This window comes from Sprattus sprattus, assembly GCF_963457725.1.
Source record: "Sprattus sprattus genome assembly, chromosome: 1".
NCBI classification, from domain to species: Eukaryota; Metazoa; Chordata; class Actinopteri; order Clupeiformes; family Clupeidae; genus Sprattus; species Sprattus sprattus.
In genome coordinates, this window is record NC_137920.1 from 60,170,832 (window position 1) to 60,190,831 (window position 20,000).

Here is a 20,000-nt window from a genome sequence, read left to right on the forward strand (position 1 = left end):
TTCTCCAGCTCTTGGTGTTGAATGTATCATCTTTGACTGCATTTGCATTGACGGCTGTATTGTTCCATCGAATACCAAGTAAACTTATCTTGCTACAAAAGAAGCCTCGTCCGGTGTCTCTTCTCTTAAACCAGCACGCAAGAAAGAAATCTTTAACACGATGCATCTCGTTTTTATTAAAACATTTGAGTTTGCTACTCTCAAATTTTAAAAAAATTCACTGAGTTTACTACTCAGAGGTTGCTAATCACTTCCTACTTTGTGTTTGATAATTCAAGAAAATCAACAAATGAATTACCTTCTCTATTTTTATATTAGAGAAAACGCTTTTCCTTGTCACAATTATGACTTTCTATGAACAATGCAATAATTGATGCAGTTTGCATTTCAACGTTCGTATTTAGCGCATGTCCACTTGCGGTGAGATCGTCCAAGACCCATTTTCAAACCGGTTGTGAACATGGATCCTTAGATGGAGGCAGGCCTGTGGGTGTCAGTCAGTGCTGTGGAGGATTCCGGTCTGATGTCTGTGTGCGGTACTGTGTGGTACTGTGTGGCAGGGGCGGCGTGGATTAGTGCATGTTAATTGTTATGGTGGTTGCATATGCTTCTGCTGCTCTGTTGGTCTTGGGTCAATCTGTGTGCGTCACCACCTGCCAACCTGACAGACAAACACACACGCACACGCACACGCACACACACACACACATACACACACACACACAGTCACACAGAAAAAAAAAATATCTCACTGCAGGGACCCCAAATGGGGTCTCAGCTAAGTGTTGGATGTAAATATTTTGACTGCCTCTTATAGAGTCAACATAGCGCTCTCCAGAAACACTAGACTGGTGACAAGCTGACGTTCCCTTCTTCGCCTCTCATATCATTCCCTTGCTTCAGTGTTTGCACATCTAAGAGTCGCTCATCTATTTCCATCAGTGTCTATAGTTCCGCTCCCTCCCTTCAGATACCTGTGTGTATTGTGTGTGTGTGTGTGTGTGTGTGTGTGTGTGTGTGTGTGTGTGTGTGTGTGTGTGTGTGTGTGTGTGTGTAGATGCTGTAGGAGTGCTGTGGAGAATTCATCTGACTGTGATAATTGAAGGCATCATTTTGTGAGCACACTCCCTCAGTCTTGTCTGTAGAGGACTGTCCATATTCAGCAAATACCCATGAGCTGTCTGTCACCACCATACCGCGCGCACACACACACACACACACACACACACACAAACTTAGATACACATGCATACGCACACAGATACACTATACACACACACACACAAACACACACATACACACACATCACATCAAGCCTCAGGCACCGCATTGATGTGACAGAAGCCTGAGGCTGTCTGGGTGTGAGCATGTCTGTGTGTGGGTATGTATGTGTGTGTGTGTGTGTGTGCATGTCTGTGTGTGGGTATGTGGCTGTGTGTGTATTCACTGCAGACTGAAGCTGTAACGCTTGGCTTTTCCAGCCTTGTCTTATCAACCCACTTGGTTTATGGCCGAAGCTTTTAAATAAACAAAGGCAAATGCAAACACACACACACACACACACACATACAGAACAGAGGCTTGTGAATACACATCTACTCACACACACCCCCACCATACACACACACACACACACACACAAGCAACATTCACATACAGATACACATGCACTCACACCTTTTTAAATCACAATAATGCCGTTAGCCTTGAATGTCAATTCTGAACAAAAAGGGTGTGATTTTCCTAATCCGATAGTATTGTTTAAATATAGCGTGATGTGAACTAGCATGTGTCCGTGGCTGCGCTGCGCTGCTCGTCACTTCCCCCTGTGCTGACCTGAAATGTGAGGAGTGAGCAGTAGCAGCAGCAGCAGCCGCCATGTTTTACTGAGGCTGTGCCACAACACCATCAGTGAGGGAAAGTAGGCCAAGCTGGGTTAGAGCAGCACAGTGTGAACACCTGGGAAGCACACACACACACACACACACACACACACTCCCTTCCTCTCTCTCTCTTTCTCATCCACGTACTCTCACACATACACTCTCTCCCCCTCTCTTTTACTGTCACTCTCTCTCGCTCTCTCTCTTTCCCTCTCTCTCACTCACTCACTCACACACACACACACACACACACACACACACGCACACACACACACACACACACACCTCTCTCACCATTTTTCACCTCAGTGGCATTTCATTGCCCAGATGGTGTCTCAGTTAAATGTTGAATGTAAACAGTGTGTTTGAGAGAGAGTGGGAGAAAAGGGGGAGATGGGACAGGGAGAGACAGAAAATGGGTAGTGGTTTTGAGTGTGGGACAATTGTCTGTCTCTTTAAAGTGTACAGGCAAGCAGGCAAAGCTGGAGATCTTGCATAGAGAGGACTCCAAGTCTCTGTGAGGACTCTGACTCTGACATAGAGAGGACTGTGTGTGTGTGTGTGTGTGTGTGTGTGTGTGTGTGTGTGTGTGTGTGTGTGTGTGTGTGATTGCCATGGTACTGGTATAGACAAGGCCTTGCCATGCCAGGCCTGTACACATCAATAATGTCAGACTCTTATGACATGACAGCCCCCATGGGCTCAGTGCATCACATGCTGTGGTTAAATTGTGTGTGTGTGTGTGTTTGTGTGTGTGTGTGTGTGTGTGTGTCTATCCGTCCGTGCGCGCCTGTGTGTGTGTGTGCCCTGCTGTCAAATGAGCAGCCACAGCCGATGGCAGTGCAATTCCGTCAGTTACTTTATTCAGCAAGATATAAATGCCAGGCCTAGACACACACACATATACACACACACTCCAACAGATTCTGTTTGACAGCCTCTCTGCTGCACTTTTGGTTGTTTTATTTTAGATCGTTTCATTTAGCTGGACAGAAGATTGGACAACTGTATCTACCTCTGTCTGCTTATTGCAGTAGAGAGTCTCACAGGTTTTCACTAGTGTTGGTAAGAATAACAAATAGAATTAAGAATATAAGAGGATCTGTGTACCACTAGAATTGCAATCTAATTAACACATATAAAGTTACATTGTTTAGTAACCGTTCAAGACTAGCACAGTCACACATCACTCTCACACACACACACACACACACACACACACACACACACACACACACACACACACACACACACACACACACACACACACACACACACACATATTGATACATGCATTCAGACACACACACACACTCCAAGACTCACGTACATGCACACACTTAAACTCAAACTGGCACCACTCAACAGCAAGCGAGACCCAATTTAGCTTTGGAAATGTTAAGTAACTCTGAATATGTGAGTAGAGAAAAGCTTGAAGTCTCATCGCATATAATGAAATGAAAAACCTAATCGGCTAAATGTCAGTCAGACCCTGGGGCCTATGCATAGGAAGAAGGAGCAAGGGGATGGGGTTGGGGGGTTGGGGTGGCAGTGAGCAAACGTGTGAGTGGAAGAATGGATGGAAAAAGAGATTAGTGCCGGTGTACGTCTGTGTGACCCATCTCTCATGGCCAATGTGTCTGATGGTGGGTCAAGCTTGCATATCCCTCGGCAACAACAAACAGAAAAGGTCAAACCGCAAAAGGTCACACCTTCATCGTCAACAAACCAATACCACATGTATGTGTGTACGTGTTTGAGTGCGTGCAAGGAGACATAAACAAATTACACACACACACACGCTACTCGTGTTCACTACAAAACTGTCTTCTTATTGTGTTTTAAGCCTGTAGCCAGACATTGTATGTGAGGGCACTGATGGGCGGGAGTGGAGTGGGTCCTGGTATGGTACTATGCGGCACTATGCGGCAGCTGTGGTGGTTTTTCTAGAGCTGCTTGCCGTGCTGCCCCATCTCTCTGAGGCAAAAAAGTCTCCAGTCAGGAAGTGCACAGGAAGAAGGGGATTGTGGGGATTTCAGGCACAGCTCCACCCTCTGATCCCGCTGTGAGGATTTCATCACTTGGTGTGTTTGCACAGGCGAGCCGCGTTAAGACGCACAGAAATCAGTGCAGGCAAACGTAGAAGGTCAGGTGGAGTTCACCACACCAGGATTGCATGCACACATGCATCCATTCACACACACCCACACACCCACACACACACACAAGACAAAAAAACTCTCTCACAAACACACACACACACACACACACACACACACACACACACACACACACACACACTCAAACACACACACTCATGCATAAAATATTTCTTACAGTATCGAGACTTATGCTGTCACCTACATTGGCCTCCATAGTGGTGAACACGTACCCATTTCACACACCCTTTTCATTTGATTTGTCAGCAGAAGCAGCTCACTTTTGCCAGGCCTCACCACAAACAGTGTCCTCGCATTTTCTTGCTTTAGATCACACTTTGTTGTTGCTGGAGCGATGGCGCCCTTCCGTGCGTATATATATGTGTGTGTGTGCCGTGTGTGCTGTGTGTGTGTTTGTGCGTGTGTGTGGCATTTAGCCACGAGCAGAGATCACACTCCGTTAAGGCATTACAAACCCCACTGATCCCCTTTGCCGCATCATCCCTAATGCGCAAATCCCTGACCACCCCATCGGTGTTTAATAGCGATGGGCATGGACCTTGATTGAACCGTCATATTTTCAAAGCTATTCCGCTTAAATATTGGTATATAGAACACAGTTGGTATAATGGCACTGTCATCCAATTGAGGACAGCTTAGGCTCGTTGTCCTCAAAGAGACATCTGCATATCTGTGCACATATTAGGTCAAAGGCACAAAGCACTTATGCTACACTAAATCAGAGGCATCTGCACCTGTAAAGTGTTTACCAATAGCTCTGCGTGTCCCTGGGATAATGTCATTGAGGGGCAGGTTATCTTGCATCCCGGCTTCCCGAGGCACATTATTCTTGTCATTCACCTCTCCTAATTTTGAGGGGTTGATTCATAGTATCGTGTTTGCCGTGAAATTGGAGCAGGGAAGTATCTTCTCTTTCACAAAGTGGAAGCAGTGTCTATCAGCGTCGCTGTCGCAAATTAAAAAATGAGGAGAATCAATAGCACCCCTGTGTACTGCTTCACTAAATTCAACACAAAAGCCCAATGAAGACTATTCAGCATCTCAAATGAGCAAAATTCAAATTACATGCTCCCATTAAATGAATCAGCAGAGCGTTTAACACTTCACTGCATGGGAGTAATATAACGTGAGAGGGTGTGTGTGTGTGTGTGTGTGTGTGTGTGTGTGTGTGTGTGTGTGTGTGTGTGTGTGTGTGTGTGTGTGTGTGTGTGTGTGCATGTCTGAATGTGTGTACACACGTGTGAGTGATGAGAGCACTGTATGAGCTCCAGTCGGAAACGCAAGGTGAACACACACACACACACACACACACACACACACACACACACACACACACACACACACACAAACAAGTGGAAAGAAAAGCAGACAGACTGCATTTTGAAATGTCCTAATGCTCTCTGTGTGGTCTGTGGTAGTGTGCTTTTAGAGGCATTTCCGTTTGAACACTGCGTTTAAACACAGAAAGAGGCTTATGGCCCATGACATGACACACTGCCCAGTGCTTCGTGGTGCAACGCAGACAGCGCTGTCATCACAATTATTGAAATGGCTTTGTGCTGGTTTATTTGGCTATTATATTCAAATTATATTCAATATAACACACCATGATATTATTATAACCACGATTTTATAGTGCAATATTTTAATATCTTCCTTAGAGATTATAATACAGTAATATATGATCTTGTGCCCTGTGACCATTTTTTTTTTTTTTCGGTGTTGCAAAACATCAGCGGTGCAATCTCACAGCGACTCGATGTGTATGGCAGGCAACTTTGGGACAAGTGAAAGCATAGGACACGGGGGCTTATCATGCAGTGACAGGACCCGATAGTGCTGTATGGAAACATTGGGAATCATGCCACAGGGATACTGCCCGTAGGTCAGAAGGTCCCAGAGTGTGTGAGAGCCAGAGTCCCAGCAGACAGGGGGTGAGGCCAGGACAGTGGCTGGGCAGTCCAGGGGTATTCCAGTGGCTCCTGTCACTCTCCGATGCCAAGATTGGCGCATCAGTCACTGAGGGGTCATTGGGACATGGACATCTTTTGTTAAAAAGAAAAGAGAAAGATGGGGGAAAAAAGCGTCCCAGTTGTGGTTAAACACCCAAGCTCCCGGCTGTCACTGGACGGGGCTGAGCGCTAACTTTGCAGAATTGCGAACATTATATGAGATTAGTGTGCATTACGACAGGAGTCTAAAGGCTGTATCAGTGTAATCCCTCTGTTTTACTCTTGGCTGGGAACATGTGGCACTGGCTTTCCCCATTGGCTATACCCCCTCCCCTGCCCCCTCCAGCACCACCACCACCACTGCCCCTCTCCCCCAGCCCTCCCTGGTCCATAAACCCCCACCGCCCTGCACAGAGAGGAGGATTACCAGAACACGGAGAGGGCTCTAATGGGGGCGTGGGAGTTGATCTGGAGTGGCAATATGCACACACACACACACACACACACGCACACACGCACACACGCACACACAATACATATTGGTAATCATCTGGGGCCACAGCTATGGTCACCAGATGTGGGGTTTAAATCTGCGGGAGGCCTGTGGAGATTTGGTGGGCAGTGTTTGAAATGGACGCTGCCACCAGTGCTGACCGTGTCGTGCTTTTCTCCTCAGGGCCAACAAGATGGAAGCGGTGATGTCTGACCTAGAGGAAGCTAATCAGGTCAGTTGATCAGTCCAGGACTGTAGATCTACAACCAGTCTCTAATGTTCTGGATTTAGATTTTATATGAAATTAGGATTGTGATAATGAATTGTATTTATATTTCGTATATAGTATTTGATAATGTAAGTCAATGTTTTAAAAAAAAAATCACAATAAATATCTAATTGTAGAGGTATGTGTGTCTTCAGGTCATCTGACTAAGACTGACTGTGTGTGTGTGTGTGTGTGTGTGTGTGTGTGTGTGTGTGTTTTTTTCTTTCTCCCACCTCAGAGGGCAGAGACGGCCGAGAGAGACATAGAGAGCCTGAGGGAGCAGCTTGCCTCCACCAGCAAGAGTCCTCACCTCTCCCCACAGACACACAAGGCCCCAGACACGGTAGAGTCTCTCTATCACACACACACACACACACACACACACACACATACACACACACACACACACACACACAGCGTGGAGCAAATGTAGTGTGTTTGAGTGGAGGTGATGCACAGGTGAGTGCGGTCGTCAGCATGGGCGGTGTGTGTGTCTGGCTCCCTCCTGCAGCCCAGCAGACCAGACTGAGTTATGAGTGAGTTATGGGCCAGCATACTTTCCCCTTGACTCTGGAACCAGCAGCGCCGCTGTGGAGAATACCTCATCTCCACATAGTCGCTTAAAGGAGAGAGACACTGATTTAATGCCCCTAGATGCACTATGCAAGTGTGTGTGTGTGTGTCTGTGTGTGTGTGTGTCTGTGTGTGTGTGTCTGTGTGTGTGTGTGTGTGTGTGTGTGTGTGTGTGTATGTGTGTGTGGGGGTCTGGGTGTGGGTCTGTGTGTGTGTGTGTGTGTGTGGGGGGGGGGGGGGGGGGGTGCATCCATGTGACTGTATTTTCTGTGTATGAATGTCTTAGTTCCTCAGGTATTGAGGACTCAATTACTTTGTGTTGTGTGCGTGTGTATTTTTGTATGTTTGATTGCATGTATGTTTATACATCTGTGTGTGTGTGTGTGTGTGTGTGTGTGTGTGTGTGTGTGTGTGTGTGTGTGTGTGTGTGTGTGCGTGTACAGGCTTTGGAGGCCTTGTCGTGCAGCAGTCTGGAGGCGGAGGTGTGTGTGCGGGACCGTGAGGTGCAGCGTCTGGAGGAGGACGTGCAGCGGCTGCAAGCCAGCCTCACCCAGCTCAGTGAGAGCTCCAGCACACACATCAGCCAGCTGCAGCACCAGCTCTCCAGCAGGGACTCCACACTCAAGGTCAGCATTGATACACACACACGCACGCACACACACACACACACACACACACACACACACACACACACACACACACACACACACACACACACACACACACACACACACACACACACACACTCTCTCTCTCTCTCTCTCTCTCTCTCTCTGACTCTCATTCTCACACACACACACACACACACTCTCTCTGACTCTCATTCTCACACACACACACATATATATACACACACACACACACACACACACTCGCTCTCCTACTCTCGTATTCTCACACAAACACACACATACACACAGACTCAAACTCGCTCATTTATGCACACACACAGTCTCTCTCTCTTTTTCTCCTTCTAACGCTCTCACTCTCACACTCACATATTTTCTTTCTCTGACACACATTCTCCGTCTAACACACACACATGCTCCACTCACACCACACACACTCTCTTTCTCTATCTATATCTTTATGACTCACTCACTCGCTCACACACGTGCACACTTTCTCTTTTTTGTGACCTCTTTCACTCCGTCACGATTGCTTACGATAGAATGACTGTATGTGTGCTGTATGTTTGTTTCCGTGAGTTGTTGACTGATGGGGTGTGTATGTTTTTTAATGCACAGCAACTGGAAAAGAAGTTGCAGGAGCAGTCAGACTATGAGGAGGTCAAGAAGGAGCTGAGGTATGGCTACATTTGTGATGAAACACAACTTTCTACATTATAAATGAAACGTATACTCTCACACACTTGAGTATACACACACACACACACACACACACCCACACACACACACATACACACACACACACACACACTCTATCTCTCCCCTCTCCCTCTCTCACACACAAACTACTATTACTCTCTCTCTATTTCACACACACGCACACGCACACACACACGCACACGCACACACACACACACACACACACACTCAAGGTTACCATGGGATGGCCTGCTTTCTGCGCTGGGTGAAATGTTCCCCAGTTTGCATTTGCATCCCTGGCCTGCTGCCAAATCCCTTAGAATACAGGTAACCTTTCCCTTCCTCTTCACCGCCGAGGCCTGACTGCCCCGTAGGCTGGGCATGGCGCTGAGTGAGTGTGTGTGTGTGTGTGGTCGTTTGTCCGGTGCTTCTGATTGGGAGTCCTCGTCCTCTCAGCCCCAGCCCTTGCCTTTATCGCTCTCCTCAGCAGACGGTTAGCACCGTTGATCAGGAGCCGGCTGTTTGATAAGACCAGCTAGAGTTGCTGTTCTGAGGTAGGAACGGGGGGGGGGGGGGGGGGGGGGACATTGTGGTAGACGTTGGGCATTCATGATGTCTCTCAAATGTGTTCTTATTCTGTGGCATTTGTTGTTCGGTGCGGTTGTGTTTGCATTGTGCACTGTTTACTTCTTATACAGCCACATATATTGTTTTGTAATACTTTTCCTTGTTGCAAAAACTTGTAACTTTAACTGTTTTCCAATAGTTTATAAACATGCTAATGGCCTTTATTATTATTTTTTTTTTTTTCTTCTCAGTTTAAAAGTTTGGTTGAAAAAGTATTGCTTGTTTTATCTTGGTCCTTGGGGGAAAGTCTGTGTGTTTGGGGTTGCCGTTGTTGAGCGAAGCAGATCGCCGAGCTGCTCCAACCGCAGACGTCTGCAGGGCGTTCTGTCTCATCTTGGGCCAGGCTAGTAATGAGGGGGCTAACGAGGTTAACGAGTGATAAACTAATTTGCTGGTTTTGGCTGATCTATTTGTGGCTAGTGTCGAAAGATCTCAATGGGGTCCACAGGATTTGCGGATGATGTCTAGACGTGAATTCCATAACTCGATTTGGGCGATGATATTCCGAACCTGATTCTATAAAGCCAATAGTGCTGAATGGAATTTTTTGTCAGGGATAAGTGGTGTACCAGCCATAGAAGGAGAAATGGTGTATAGCGTTTATATTAATAGGCAGTTGTTCTGTGGTGACACATTCCATTAGATTAAGCCTTGAAGATTCCTCCTCCTCCTCCAAGAATCTCCACGTCACGTTTAAGTGACTGTTATATACCGTGTCTCGTTCTTCGTGAGTTTGACTCTCCGCAGCTTTATCCTTTAGAATTCTCAAAATTGTCTTTAAGCTGAATTAAGAAGAACACTCAACCACCCACATCCACACACACACACCCACAAACACACACCTGAATTGACACAGGTCAATTCATCCCAAGTAAGAAGCCCATCCCAACCCTACAAGAGAAGCTGCAAACTGCAAATCCACACTTCGCAACTGCCTCATCCTCCATCCTCCGTGAACAAACACTTGTCTCGTCACATATCCAGTAGCCCTTCCCCAAACATCCCTCACCACCTCCCTGTGCGGACTCCTTTGGGATGGGAGTCCCATGGGATGGTCTGCCAGACTCTGGTGTATCAGTGGAGTAATGCCACTCTCTTTTGCCTCTTTCCCACAGCATCTTCAAGTCCATGGAGCTGAGCACAACAGAGAGGTCCACAGCATCGGTAAGGCTCAGAGGACCGGCTAGGGGCTGTTCCCGAGCCACAGACAGGGGGCTAGTGAAGGGAGAGGTGAGAGGGCAATCATCCAGACCATGGGAGATCCAGACCACCCCAAAAAACTCAGTGCATGTAGAGAGAGGGCAGGAGAAGGAAATGGGGCAATGGTTAATGTTTACTTTCACTGTTTAATATTCGTGCTTTCTTTCCTCCTTTCTCTCTTTCTTTATCTCTCTATTGTTCTCGCTCTCTCTCTCTCTCTCTCTCTCTGTCCCCACCCTCAGGATGGCTATAAGCCCTTGGAGATGCTGCTGATGGAGAAGTGTGGGAGCGGGCAGACAGACCATCACTTGCAGCGGTCGGCCAACAGCAGCCTGAGTGGTGGGTCCCCTCTATCTGTGCACATCCGCGCTCCGCAGCATCACCAGCCAGTCCCAGTCTGGCAGTCTTCAGTGCTCCTGCACAATGTCTGTCATTACAGAGAGAGAGAGAGAGTGATAAGCTTAAAGGGATTTTTGACTTTTTGTGACTTGGAATTGTGTTGTGATGGTCATGGCACTGAAACTGAGAGACAGAATTGAGAGGTTTTTGCTAGAGATTTGCCCGTAGACGTGGAAAACTGTCAGTGTCAGGCTCAAATTCAAGTGAGTTGCCTCATCTATATACCAGTATTCTGTGTATATGTCAGTAGACCCAGTACCATTATCTTTGTGTGTGTGTGTGTGTGTGTGTGTGTGTGTGTGTGTGTGTGTGTGTGTGTGTGTGTGTGTGTGTGTGTTTGTGGTGAGACAGAATGCTTCATGAGGGCAGGATGATGGTGTTGGTGGTTTAGAAGGCTATATGCTAACTAAGCCTCTCTCAGCCCCACCACTGCCCTTTCCATATTTGGAATATGTGTGTGTGTGTTTGTGTGTGTTTGCATGTGTGTGCGTATGTGTGTGTATGCGTGCGTGTGTGTTTGTGTGTGTGTGTGTGTGTGTGTGTGTGCGTATGTGTGTGTATGCGCGCGTGTGTGTTTTTTTACGCTTCGGGTGTGGCGTAAATGTCACCATAAAGTGCCTCTGGAATCCGCAGGAAAACAGGCATTTCATTTGTGTTTTAAATTTGACTCGCGCTTTTTTCATTCACGGCAGCATTCTCAAACACAGTTTTCTGTTTGCCCTCTTACTCTGTGCATTGTCTCTCCTAACCATTTTCACTGTGGTTGATGTGTTAATCTCTTTATGTTGTTTGTCTGCATTCCAGAATTTTCCACTCAAATCTGCTAATCCCAAACCCATGAACCCTTAAATGCTACGCACATCCAAAAAAAAAAAAAACATTTCCACATTTTGCTCATTTGCATTGACTTGACACGGTCTGGTTCTCTATCTGCTGCGTGTTTGGGTCTACGTCTTTGAAACGCAGTGGATAGCCAAATAGATACTTTTCTATAGATAGTGGTGTTTTTCAAGGTTGTTACACAATAAGACAGCATTTGTGGTTTTCTTTCTTCATACATGGAGATTATTAGTATTTTGACTCCTTGTGTGTGTGTCTGCAGGGTCTTTGGGGCGTGGGGATAAAGAGTCAGGGGACGCTCACCAGCGACTTCCTGCCACGCCCATCCCGAGCCCCTCCCCTCTGCGTGGCTCGCCGCCTCCCCCTTCCTCCCACCTTCTGATGCTCCCGCGGGGCGTCGGCACCCCCTCCGAGTCTGCCTCCTCGCTCAGCGCCAACGGAACGCACCCCTTCTCCGACCTCCTCCCCCCGGGCATGCAGGGTCTGGGCGCGGGCCCGCTGGCCCCCCTGGCGGGCAAGGTGGCCCTGAGCTCGCTGCTCCAGCGGCAGCTCATGCACAGCTTCTACAGCAAGGCGCTGCAGGACTCGTCGCTCCTCTTCTCTGGGCCGCACGCCCACGCCCTCTCGGCCAGCCCGCTGCCCAGCCAGCCGGCCGCCGCCAGCCCGGACGCCGCCAACGGCTCTGCGCCCTCGCCCAGCCGTTCGGAAGGTGCCGGCAGCGCCTCGGAGGGCGAGGACATGGACACGGCGGAGATCGCGCGGCAGGTGAAGGAGCAGCTCATCAAGCACAACATTGGCCAGCGCGTCTTCGGCCACTACGTGCTGGGCCTGTCGCAGGGCTCGGTCAGCGAGATCCTGGCCCGGCCCAAGCCCTGGAGCAAGCTGACCGTGCGCGGCAAGGAGCCCTTCTACAAGATGAGGCAGTTCCTGTCCGACGAGCAGAACATCCTGGCACTGCGCAGCATCCAGGGTCGACAGAGAGGTGAGCAGCGGCATCTTCATCACATCCGTACTAACAACTCCTCCTCCTCCTCCTCCCCTTCACTAACACTGAGTCAATGCCCACCACTGAATATCTGCGCTCACATAGTACTACACTGATGTGTTGCGGTATGACAACTCCATGAGTGAGTCTGAGCTGATTACGTATTCTAGTAAGGGGCCCCAATGGCACACCCCTTTGGAGTCGTCTGACTCGAGCACACACCTTTTTGCTTAACCTTACTGAGTAGGTCTGATTGACTTTGTGACAGCCATGTCATCATTTGCGGGCATGTCCTCCTTTAATTGCCTCTTTGAATGGAATTGACCCCGGTGTCCTCATTAATTATTAGCAATTAAGATTCCTTCAGCCGGGATGGGAACATTCATCTTGGTCTGTCAGCGAGGTTGTCATGTTGGTACAGCTTTCCTCATCTGTATCAGCCGCGAGTTAAGAGAGAGGGAGGGGGAAAGCACCTCATTAAAATTGCATTGATCAGAACGCAGTCACTGATGAATGTGAGGAAATGTTTGGTCAAGCTCACCAAGGAGGATGTCACATGTTTTATTTCTGCTGTTTTTTTTGTGTGTAATGCCTATCTGAGTTGAGTGTGCGGTACAGTACGAGACTTGATACCGGGAGGGACAGGAGACGAGACATGATACGAGCCTAACATGACAGACTGGCGTTGTTTTAAGGGGGGATTTAATGAAGTCTTGCCTGCCTAGGGACGTTCTCGCCGAGGATGTTAACACATCAAAGGTCTCCGAGTTTAAAGGAACCACAGAAGCTCGGGAGAAGCTGTCTGGTTACGGGGATGGAGTTCAGCTCTGTCAGGGACGCCACCAGATAGCATCGTGCCCTTGGGGTCCCTCTGTACTCCTACCAGAGGTTGACAGATGATGATACAAAGGAAAAGTTTGTAACACTGTGATTTTATAGTAGTATCATGCTAATGTGGATACCGCCATAAAAAGCAATGGAGAGTAATGAACACTGGCTTCCTGTAACTTCCAGTCTTAGGGAATTCCCTTAGCCACACACCATTAAGAGCTGAACAAAGGCACTGCAACAAAACCAAAACAAACGAAAGACACTGAGGCGTTGAAATGGTTATGTCGGGAGATCAAAGACAGGTATGTTGTCAGACATGTTGTAGATGCCTCCCCTCCGGAGTTTGCAGATCTGGTCAAGGCACCGCATTTCAAAGAAAGCTTTATTGATTAATCATTCCCTCAGTGAGTTGAATACCCTCAAGTTGCTTCAGCAGCTAATGAAAGCGCTCCGGTTATGAATTATTCAGGAAATGTAATGGGGTTGCACAAGTGGGCCGCTCCCATGGGCTTGCGAGATACCGGCTGAGGAGGAAGCACTTGTGGGAGCGATGGGCGCTGGGGAAGGGGGGGCCCCTCACACATGCATATGCAGCACACACCTCCACCGGTGTGTCGGTTTTCAGTGTGAACAAAAGAAAAAACACTGAGCGAGGTGTGTTTCTGTGTGTGTTTGTGCGTACATGTGGGTTTGGGTCTGTGTCTGTGTTCTGCTCATCATAATTGCAGAGGCAGGCAGGTCAGGGCTTGACAGGGGTAGGCAGGCGGTGGAAGAGAAGGGCGATCAAGTGTGAGGCGTGTCATGTCCGCGCGTGTGTGAACAGATGCCGTAAGAGAAGGAGACGGGTAAAAAAAACGACAACAAAAAAGCCGGTCGTGTGCGTGACTCTGAAAAGTCAGAAACATGTACGTATTTCTCTGTGACGGCCGCCATAACTCGAATCCGCACACAGCGTGTCTTGTTTGTCTTGTTTGTCTTGTTTTGGTTTTTGTTGCTGTTATCGTTGTCGATAGTGTGAACGTTGTATCCGTGGCGGCTGGTGTGTGAGAGCGTGTGCCGCTGCCGCCTGGCATGGTGTGGCGTGGCGTGGCGTGGCACGGCTCCCCGTTGGGCCCGCTGGTTTGGATCGGCTTCAAAGGAGCTGGTGCTGGTTTGGCAGGCTGCCCTGGACCTGTCTGCCTGCGGTTCCCTCGTGAGAAACTGTCATGTTCAGGCATATAGAAACACATGCTCGCGCCTCGGCACATAGAGACGCACAGCAGAGGATGAGAGGTCAGATTAATGAGCGCAGTCATTATTGAGCATCTCAGGGAAGAGTGGAAAGCCTTCTCAGGTAAGGGCTGACATGCACGGATGGCTCTCTATTCATGGGTAATTACATTAACCGCTATCTAATAAGAACACACAGATGGGTCTCTCTTGGTCACACCCCAGTTGCAGGATTTACTTCTTCTGGGGGAGGGGGGGGGGGTGTTGTAGAGCATTTGACAATGGTTTGCTCATTTGAGTGTGAGAGAGAGAGAGAGAGAGAGAGAGAGAGAGAGAGAGAGAGAGAGAGAGAGAGAGAGAGAGAGAGCGAGAGAGAGACGCAAGTCCTTTTTCAGAAACTGCAGCTTTGACCCAAAATGCCAGTTGTCTGCTTCAAGAAGTGCAATTCAATTTGAGCCCAGTCACATTGGGGAGAAGTGCTTTTTAGGAGCAGTTTTCTCTTTAATGTCCTTCAAAGTCCATATCTAAGTGAATTACTCTTTGCCTTTCATTAAGCTTCCAACCAAATCGAATCTTAAAACATGCTTAATATGGAACCGTTATGGAGAGAAGTAGTCAGGTGACGAAGACAAGTGTTAATGTTCGGGATGTAGAACGGCATTGATTTTTGTCAGAGGATTTTACAGATTATTCATAAGGTAGCGCAGAACAGCAAGGGCATTACCTTTCAGCTTAATAGTTTTGGCATCGTGTTTATGCGCTGGGAGATAAACCCGTGGCATTTGGCATGACAGTTTCTGCTCTGGGACTCAACCTTTTGACCTTGGGGAGCTAGCATCATGCTTAAAAAGGTGGCCGTAGGTAATAGATGTCGGTCGATGCTAAATCCAGGCACACCACTCCATTGCCTCATGCTTTTGACTGAGCGTAGGGAGGCTTCTCTCTGATCTCTGTTTATCTGTTGCCACTTGTTTTCCAACAGAGAACCCAGGCCAGAACCTGAACAGGGTGTTTCAGGAGGTTCCGAAGCGAAGAACCGGCTCCGAAGGCTCCTCGAGGCCAGGTGTGTGCTCTGCGTTTGATTTTTTTTTGGGTTCGAGCGCGTTCTCCGAAAAAACAGGTGGAGCGCTCCTCTGGCTTGTGTCCATGTTGTGTTAGCCGCTCAGCCGTTCTCTTCTGGCCTGGTATCTGATGGGGGGAAAACACAAGGGACAAGGTCAGGGCAAACAGCATGGCATCAGATTGAGCGTGTCTGTGCGTGTCTCTGTGTCTGTCCACTTGTCTGTGCTGGTGTGCATGAGTGTCCTTGTGTAAACGTCCATCCGTGTCCTCATACTTGCTTCTCTGTGCCCACCCTTGTACCCCTGTGTGTGTGTGTGTGGGTGTGTGTGTGTGTGTGTGTGTGTGTTTTTTAATATATCTGTATGTCCGTGTCCTTGCGGCCTTGAATGTGTGTAGAATTTGTGTGTGTTGTGTGTCTGTGTTGGTATAAGTCCTCTGTGCGCCACCCACTGGTGTTGCTGGTGGTCGTGTTTCCCCTGGGCTCTGGGGATTACTTCCAGGTCAGTACGGTGGGGTGGGGTGGTGTGGGGGGTGGTGGTGGTGGTGGCCCAGCTGTTGTCCTCACACCCCAGTGAGCCTGACCTTCCCCACTGCAAAAGTCCACACCGCCAAACGCGACCAGCCTGGTCTGGCTTGGCCCACACAGACTGGGTGTGTGTGTGGGTGGGGGTGGGCTGTCTCCTTTAGTGAGGAGTCATATTGTTTTGCCCTGGTTCACCTTAGTGATCAAGGATAATGGGGGCACATCTAAAAACAAAACAAACAAATAGGACAGGTGTGGGGGGCAAAAGCTTTTGGCGAGGTCAGTGAGGTTGTTGGCGCATGTGAGAATGTAGAATGAAGCCACAGAACTAAAGTACACACTCCGTATACTATTTAAAGACGATATTTGGAAATAAAAATAAAAATACTGTTTGCTAATCTACTTTGCCGTAATGCAGAGAACGTCTCTCAGGACTCCCAGACACAGCACTAGGCCGCCTGCTCCAGGGTCAGGCAGGCTCAGAGCCTCCCGCTCAAACACTGCGCAAAATGAGATTTCTGTGGCTCTGGGGCATATTCCCCAAATCCTCTCATTTCCTTTGCTGGTGTCAGAAGAGGGTCTGTGCAGGGACCGGACGGCAGTAGGGAAGTGTGTGTGTTGTTGTTGTTGTTGTGTGTGTGTGTGTGTGTGTGTGTTTGTGTGTGTTTGTGTGTGTGTATGTGTTTGTGTGTGCCATATGTATAAGAGGGATGCAGAGATGTTTGTGTCTCACTGAAGGCATGAGTTAAGGGACTTGGCATCTCTGTGTGTGTGTGTGTGTGTGTTTGTGTGTGTGTGTGTGTCAGGTGCTGTGCTGGTCTCTTTTGTGCGTAGGAGTGAACTGCTGAAGGTGTTGTAGGCTCCCAACCTGTTGGGATGCTGGGGGATTTGTGGCAGCCTCTGAAGCCCCTGTCATTCCCATTAGTCAGCTTCTGCTGTTACTGCTCTAGGGACTGGGAACATGGAGCACAACCACTAAGTCAGCCTGAGCAAGAACGCTCTCTTCTTCTCCTCTGGCTTTCCTTTCTTTCTACCTTTCTTTCTTTCTGTCTTTCTTTCTTTCTTTGTTCACTTGGTGGTTTATTCTTGGCTGGCACTTTTATCCGTCCTCTCTTTCTTTCTCGTTTCTTCTATATTTTTTTCTGTTTTACTTTCTCTTTGACTTTTTCTCAGTTTCTCTATTTTCGTCGTTGTTCGTTCACTTTTTCTGTTTTTATTTATTTCCCCCCCCCCCCGTTGTCTCCCACCCACCCTCCCTCTCTCCTTCCCTTCTTTCCCCCGCTCACTCTCTCCCTCTCTCCTCAGGGAACATCACCACGCGGATCCGCACCCCGGAGGGAGGCTCGGACGAGGCCATCCGCTCCATCCTGGAGCAGGCCAAGAGGGAGCTGCAGGTGCAGAGAGCAGGTAATGGCCCGTGGACACGGGACCTACCACACACACACACACACACACACACACACACACCCACCCATAGGGACACACTGTATGTTCAATGAGACGAGGAGGAAGCCCTTTCCAGAACACTAGCCACCTATTCTTCCATGAGAGTGGGCTGGCCAGGAGACACGGGGATGTGAGACAGGACTGTGGGATTGTATGAGGGATTTTTGGTGACTTGTCGGTTAAAATGTAACTCAATGATGTTTGCATAACTTTAGTTTTTGTGCTTGTTTTTTTTTTTAATGTTGGGGTTTTCAGAGGCACAGTTGTCCTTTACAGCTGATTAGTTAAATGAAATGAAGAGAACAGAAATGTCATCATAGGATTGTATTTGATGGTTTTGGACCGTTTAAAAAAAATGTGTGATGTTTGTCCTGTGACTGTGTGTTTATAATGGACATCACACATAACACTTACCCACCTGTGTTACTGCCTCCCTCCCATCCTCCCGATGGTGTCACCCCAGCTAACCCCACCTACTCTACTGCTCTGCCCCCACCCGCTGCAGATGGCGTGGGAGAGAGCGAGCCACCTCCCGCTTACCCCAGGGGCTTTGGAAGCTTCTCCCAAAAATATGCCCACATTCTCAGCCTGGGTGAGGAACTCTGTTGTTCTTAGATCCACCACCTACTGTACCCACCCAGAGAAATGACCTATTGACCCCCAGCATCCATAGAGACAAATGTTCCAGGCCCGGTAGTGAATGGCATGTTTAGTGTTTAGTAGCAATGGGGAGAGGCTGAAGAATCAGCCGGGGAAAGGGAGGATTTTACATGAGAACCGTTACCATCTGAACAAACACACAGAGTGATATAATCTTAAAAAGGTGGTTATGACACCAGGATATGGGCTTGATTCCCTGGGGAGCAAAGATAATGATTAAACATACTGTGTTTCTTACATGTACTGTAAGGTGCTTTGGATAACTGTAAATACTGAATGAACATGTTTGCCACAATATATATTTGAATGTACACTGAAATCTTGATAAAATAGAGTGATATGTTTTTGTATTTGCCTTAGTGTTTGTGTGTGTGTGTGTGTGTGTGTGTGTAAGAGAGAGAGCTCTGTTTGATCCACCCTCTCTCTCCTACAGTAGAGTCGTCTCTGCCCGCCACCTCCTGCGGCCCGGCTGAAGCCATGCGCTGCGTCATGGAGAGCCAGGCGGCTTCCCTGAAAGCCTCCCTACCCCAGTCGGAGCTGTCCCTGCTGGGGCCGAAGATGCTGACGTCCCCCCTGTCCTACTCGCCCATGGCTCTCTCCCTGAAGAAGCATGCGCCCTCCCCGGCGCCTCTGCTGGAACCCCCCTGCCTGCCGGTGGTGAAGAAGGAAGGAGAGGACATGCCCATCTCAGACACACCCCTGGGAGGGACCGCCTCCTCCTCCTTGTCCTCCTGGAGGGACTGGGGCAGCATCCAATCAGATCGCAGATGGGGCGGGGCTCTGCTGATGACGGACGACGGGTTCAACCAAGATGAGGTGAAGGAGGTCACAGCAGACGCAGCGCTGTTTGCCTTTTAGTGTCTGTGTTCTAACGCCTCAGAACAGTGTAGTCATGGAGCAGTTTCTGAGTTATATACTACACCGGAAAACTGCACAGTGAAAGAAAACCTGCTCTCTTCTTCCTCTTTAATAAAAAGAATTTCTCTCTCTCGCTCTCTCTCTCTCTCTCTCTCTTTCATATTCAAGTTCAAACCTGCTTTAGTGGCATAACTGTACAACAGCATTGCCAAAGCAATACTATAGACATACAGTATAGCAAATCCCTAATGCAACAAATACAAACACATGACACGGAGCCAAGCTAAATTCTGATTCTCTCTTTTTCCTCTCTGTGTCTCTCTTTTTCCTCTCTTTCTCTTCGCTCTTCTGTCTGTGTCTCTCATTCTGTCCACCTCTCTTTCACACTGCAGAAGCCCCCTCGCCTGCCCGCTGTGGCCATGCCCCCGTCCTCTCTGGACCCCTGGAAGGACTGGGCCGGCGGTGGCGGTGGTGCTGGCGGCGACTCGCCGTACGCACAGACGTCCCCCCAGAACAGCCCGCTGCCCTCGTCCTCCTCCTCGCCCCTGCTGGCCCTGCCCAAGCCGGCCAAGGCCCCCGTGGCGCCCCTCACCCCGGAGCAGTACGAGCTCTACCTGCACCAGGACGTGGACACCGTGGAGCTCACGCAGCAGGTCAAGGAGCGCCTGGCCAAGAACGGCATC

At 48.7% G+C, this 20,000-nt stretch overlaps 1 protein-coding gene across 5 annotated transcripts in view; it reads left to right on the plus strand.

The window, feature by feature from the left end:
- The window catches only part of cux1a (cut-like homeobox 1a), a 101,759-nt gene that overhangs the window by 71,012 nt on the left and 10,747 nt on the right, over positions 1 to 20,000 (plus strand). For 2 of the 5 annotated variants that reach the window (XM_080852493.1, XM_080852489.1), the window contains exons 9-20: positions 6,692 to 6,740; positions 7,015 to 7,119; positions 7,793 to 7,975; positions 8,597 to 8,655; positions 10,420 to 10,534; positions 10,747 to 10,843; positions 12,006 to 12,725; positions 15,751 to 15,831; positions 17,659 to 17,760; positions 18,263 to 18,391; positions 18,893 to 19,275; positions 19,710 to 20,000. The exon at positions 19,710 to 20,000 is cut by the window's right edge and continues 24 nt beyond it. In XM_080852493.1, the coding sequence (XP_080708619.1) occupies positions 6,692 to 6,740; positions 7,015 to 7,119; positions 7,793 to 7,975; positions 8,597 to 8,655; positions 10,420 to 10,534; positions 10,747 to 10,843; positions 12,006 to 12,725; positions 15,751 to 15,831; positions 17,659 to 17,760; positions 18,263 to 18,391; positions 18,893 to 19,275; positions 19,710 to 20,000 (2,314 nt within the window). The remainder of the gene's footprint in view (positions 1 to 6,691; positions 6,741 to 7,014; positions 7,120 to 7,792; positions 7,976 to 8,596; positions 8,656 to 10,419; positions 10,535 to 10,746; positions 10,844 to 12,005; positions 12,726 to 15,750; positions 15,832 to 17,658; positions 17,761 to 18,262; positions 18,392 to 18,892; positions 19,276 to 19,709) is intronic. The other 3 variants (XM_080852490.1, XM_080852492.1, XM_080852491.1) reach the window with 2 other exon arrangements.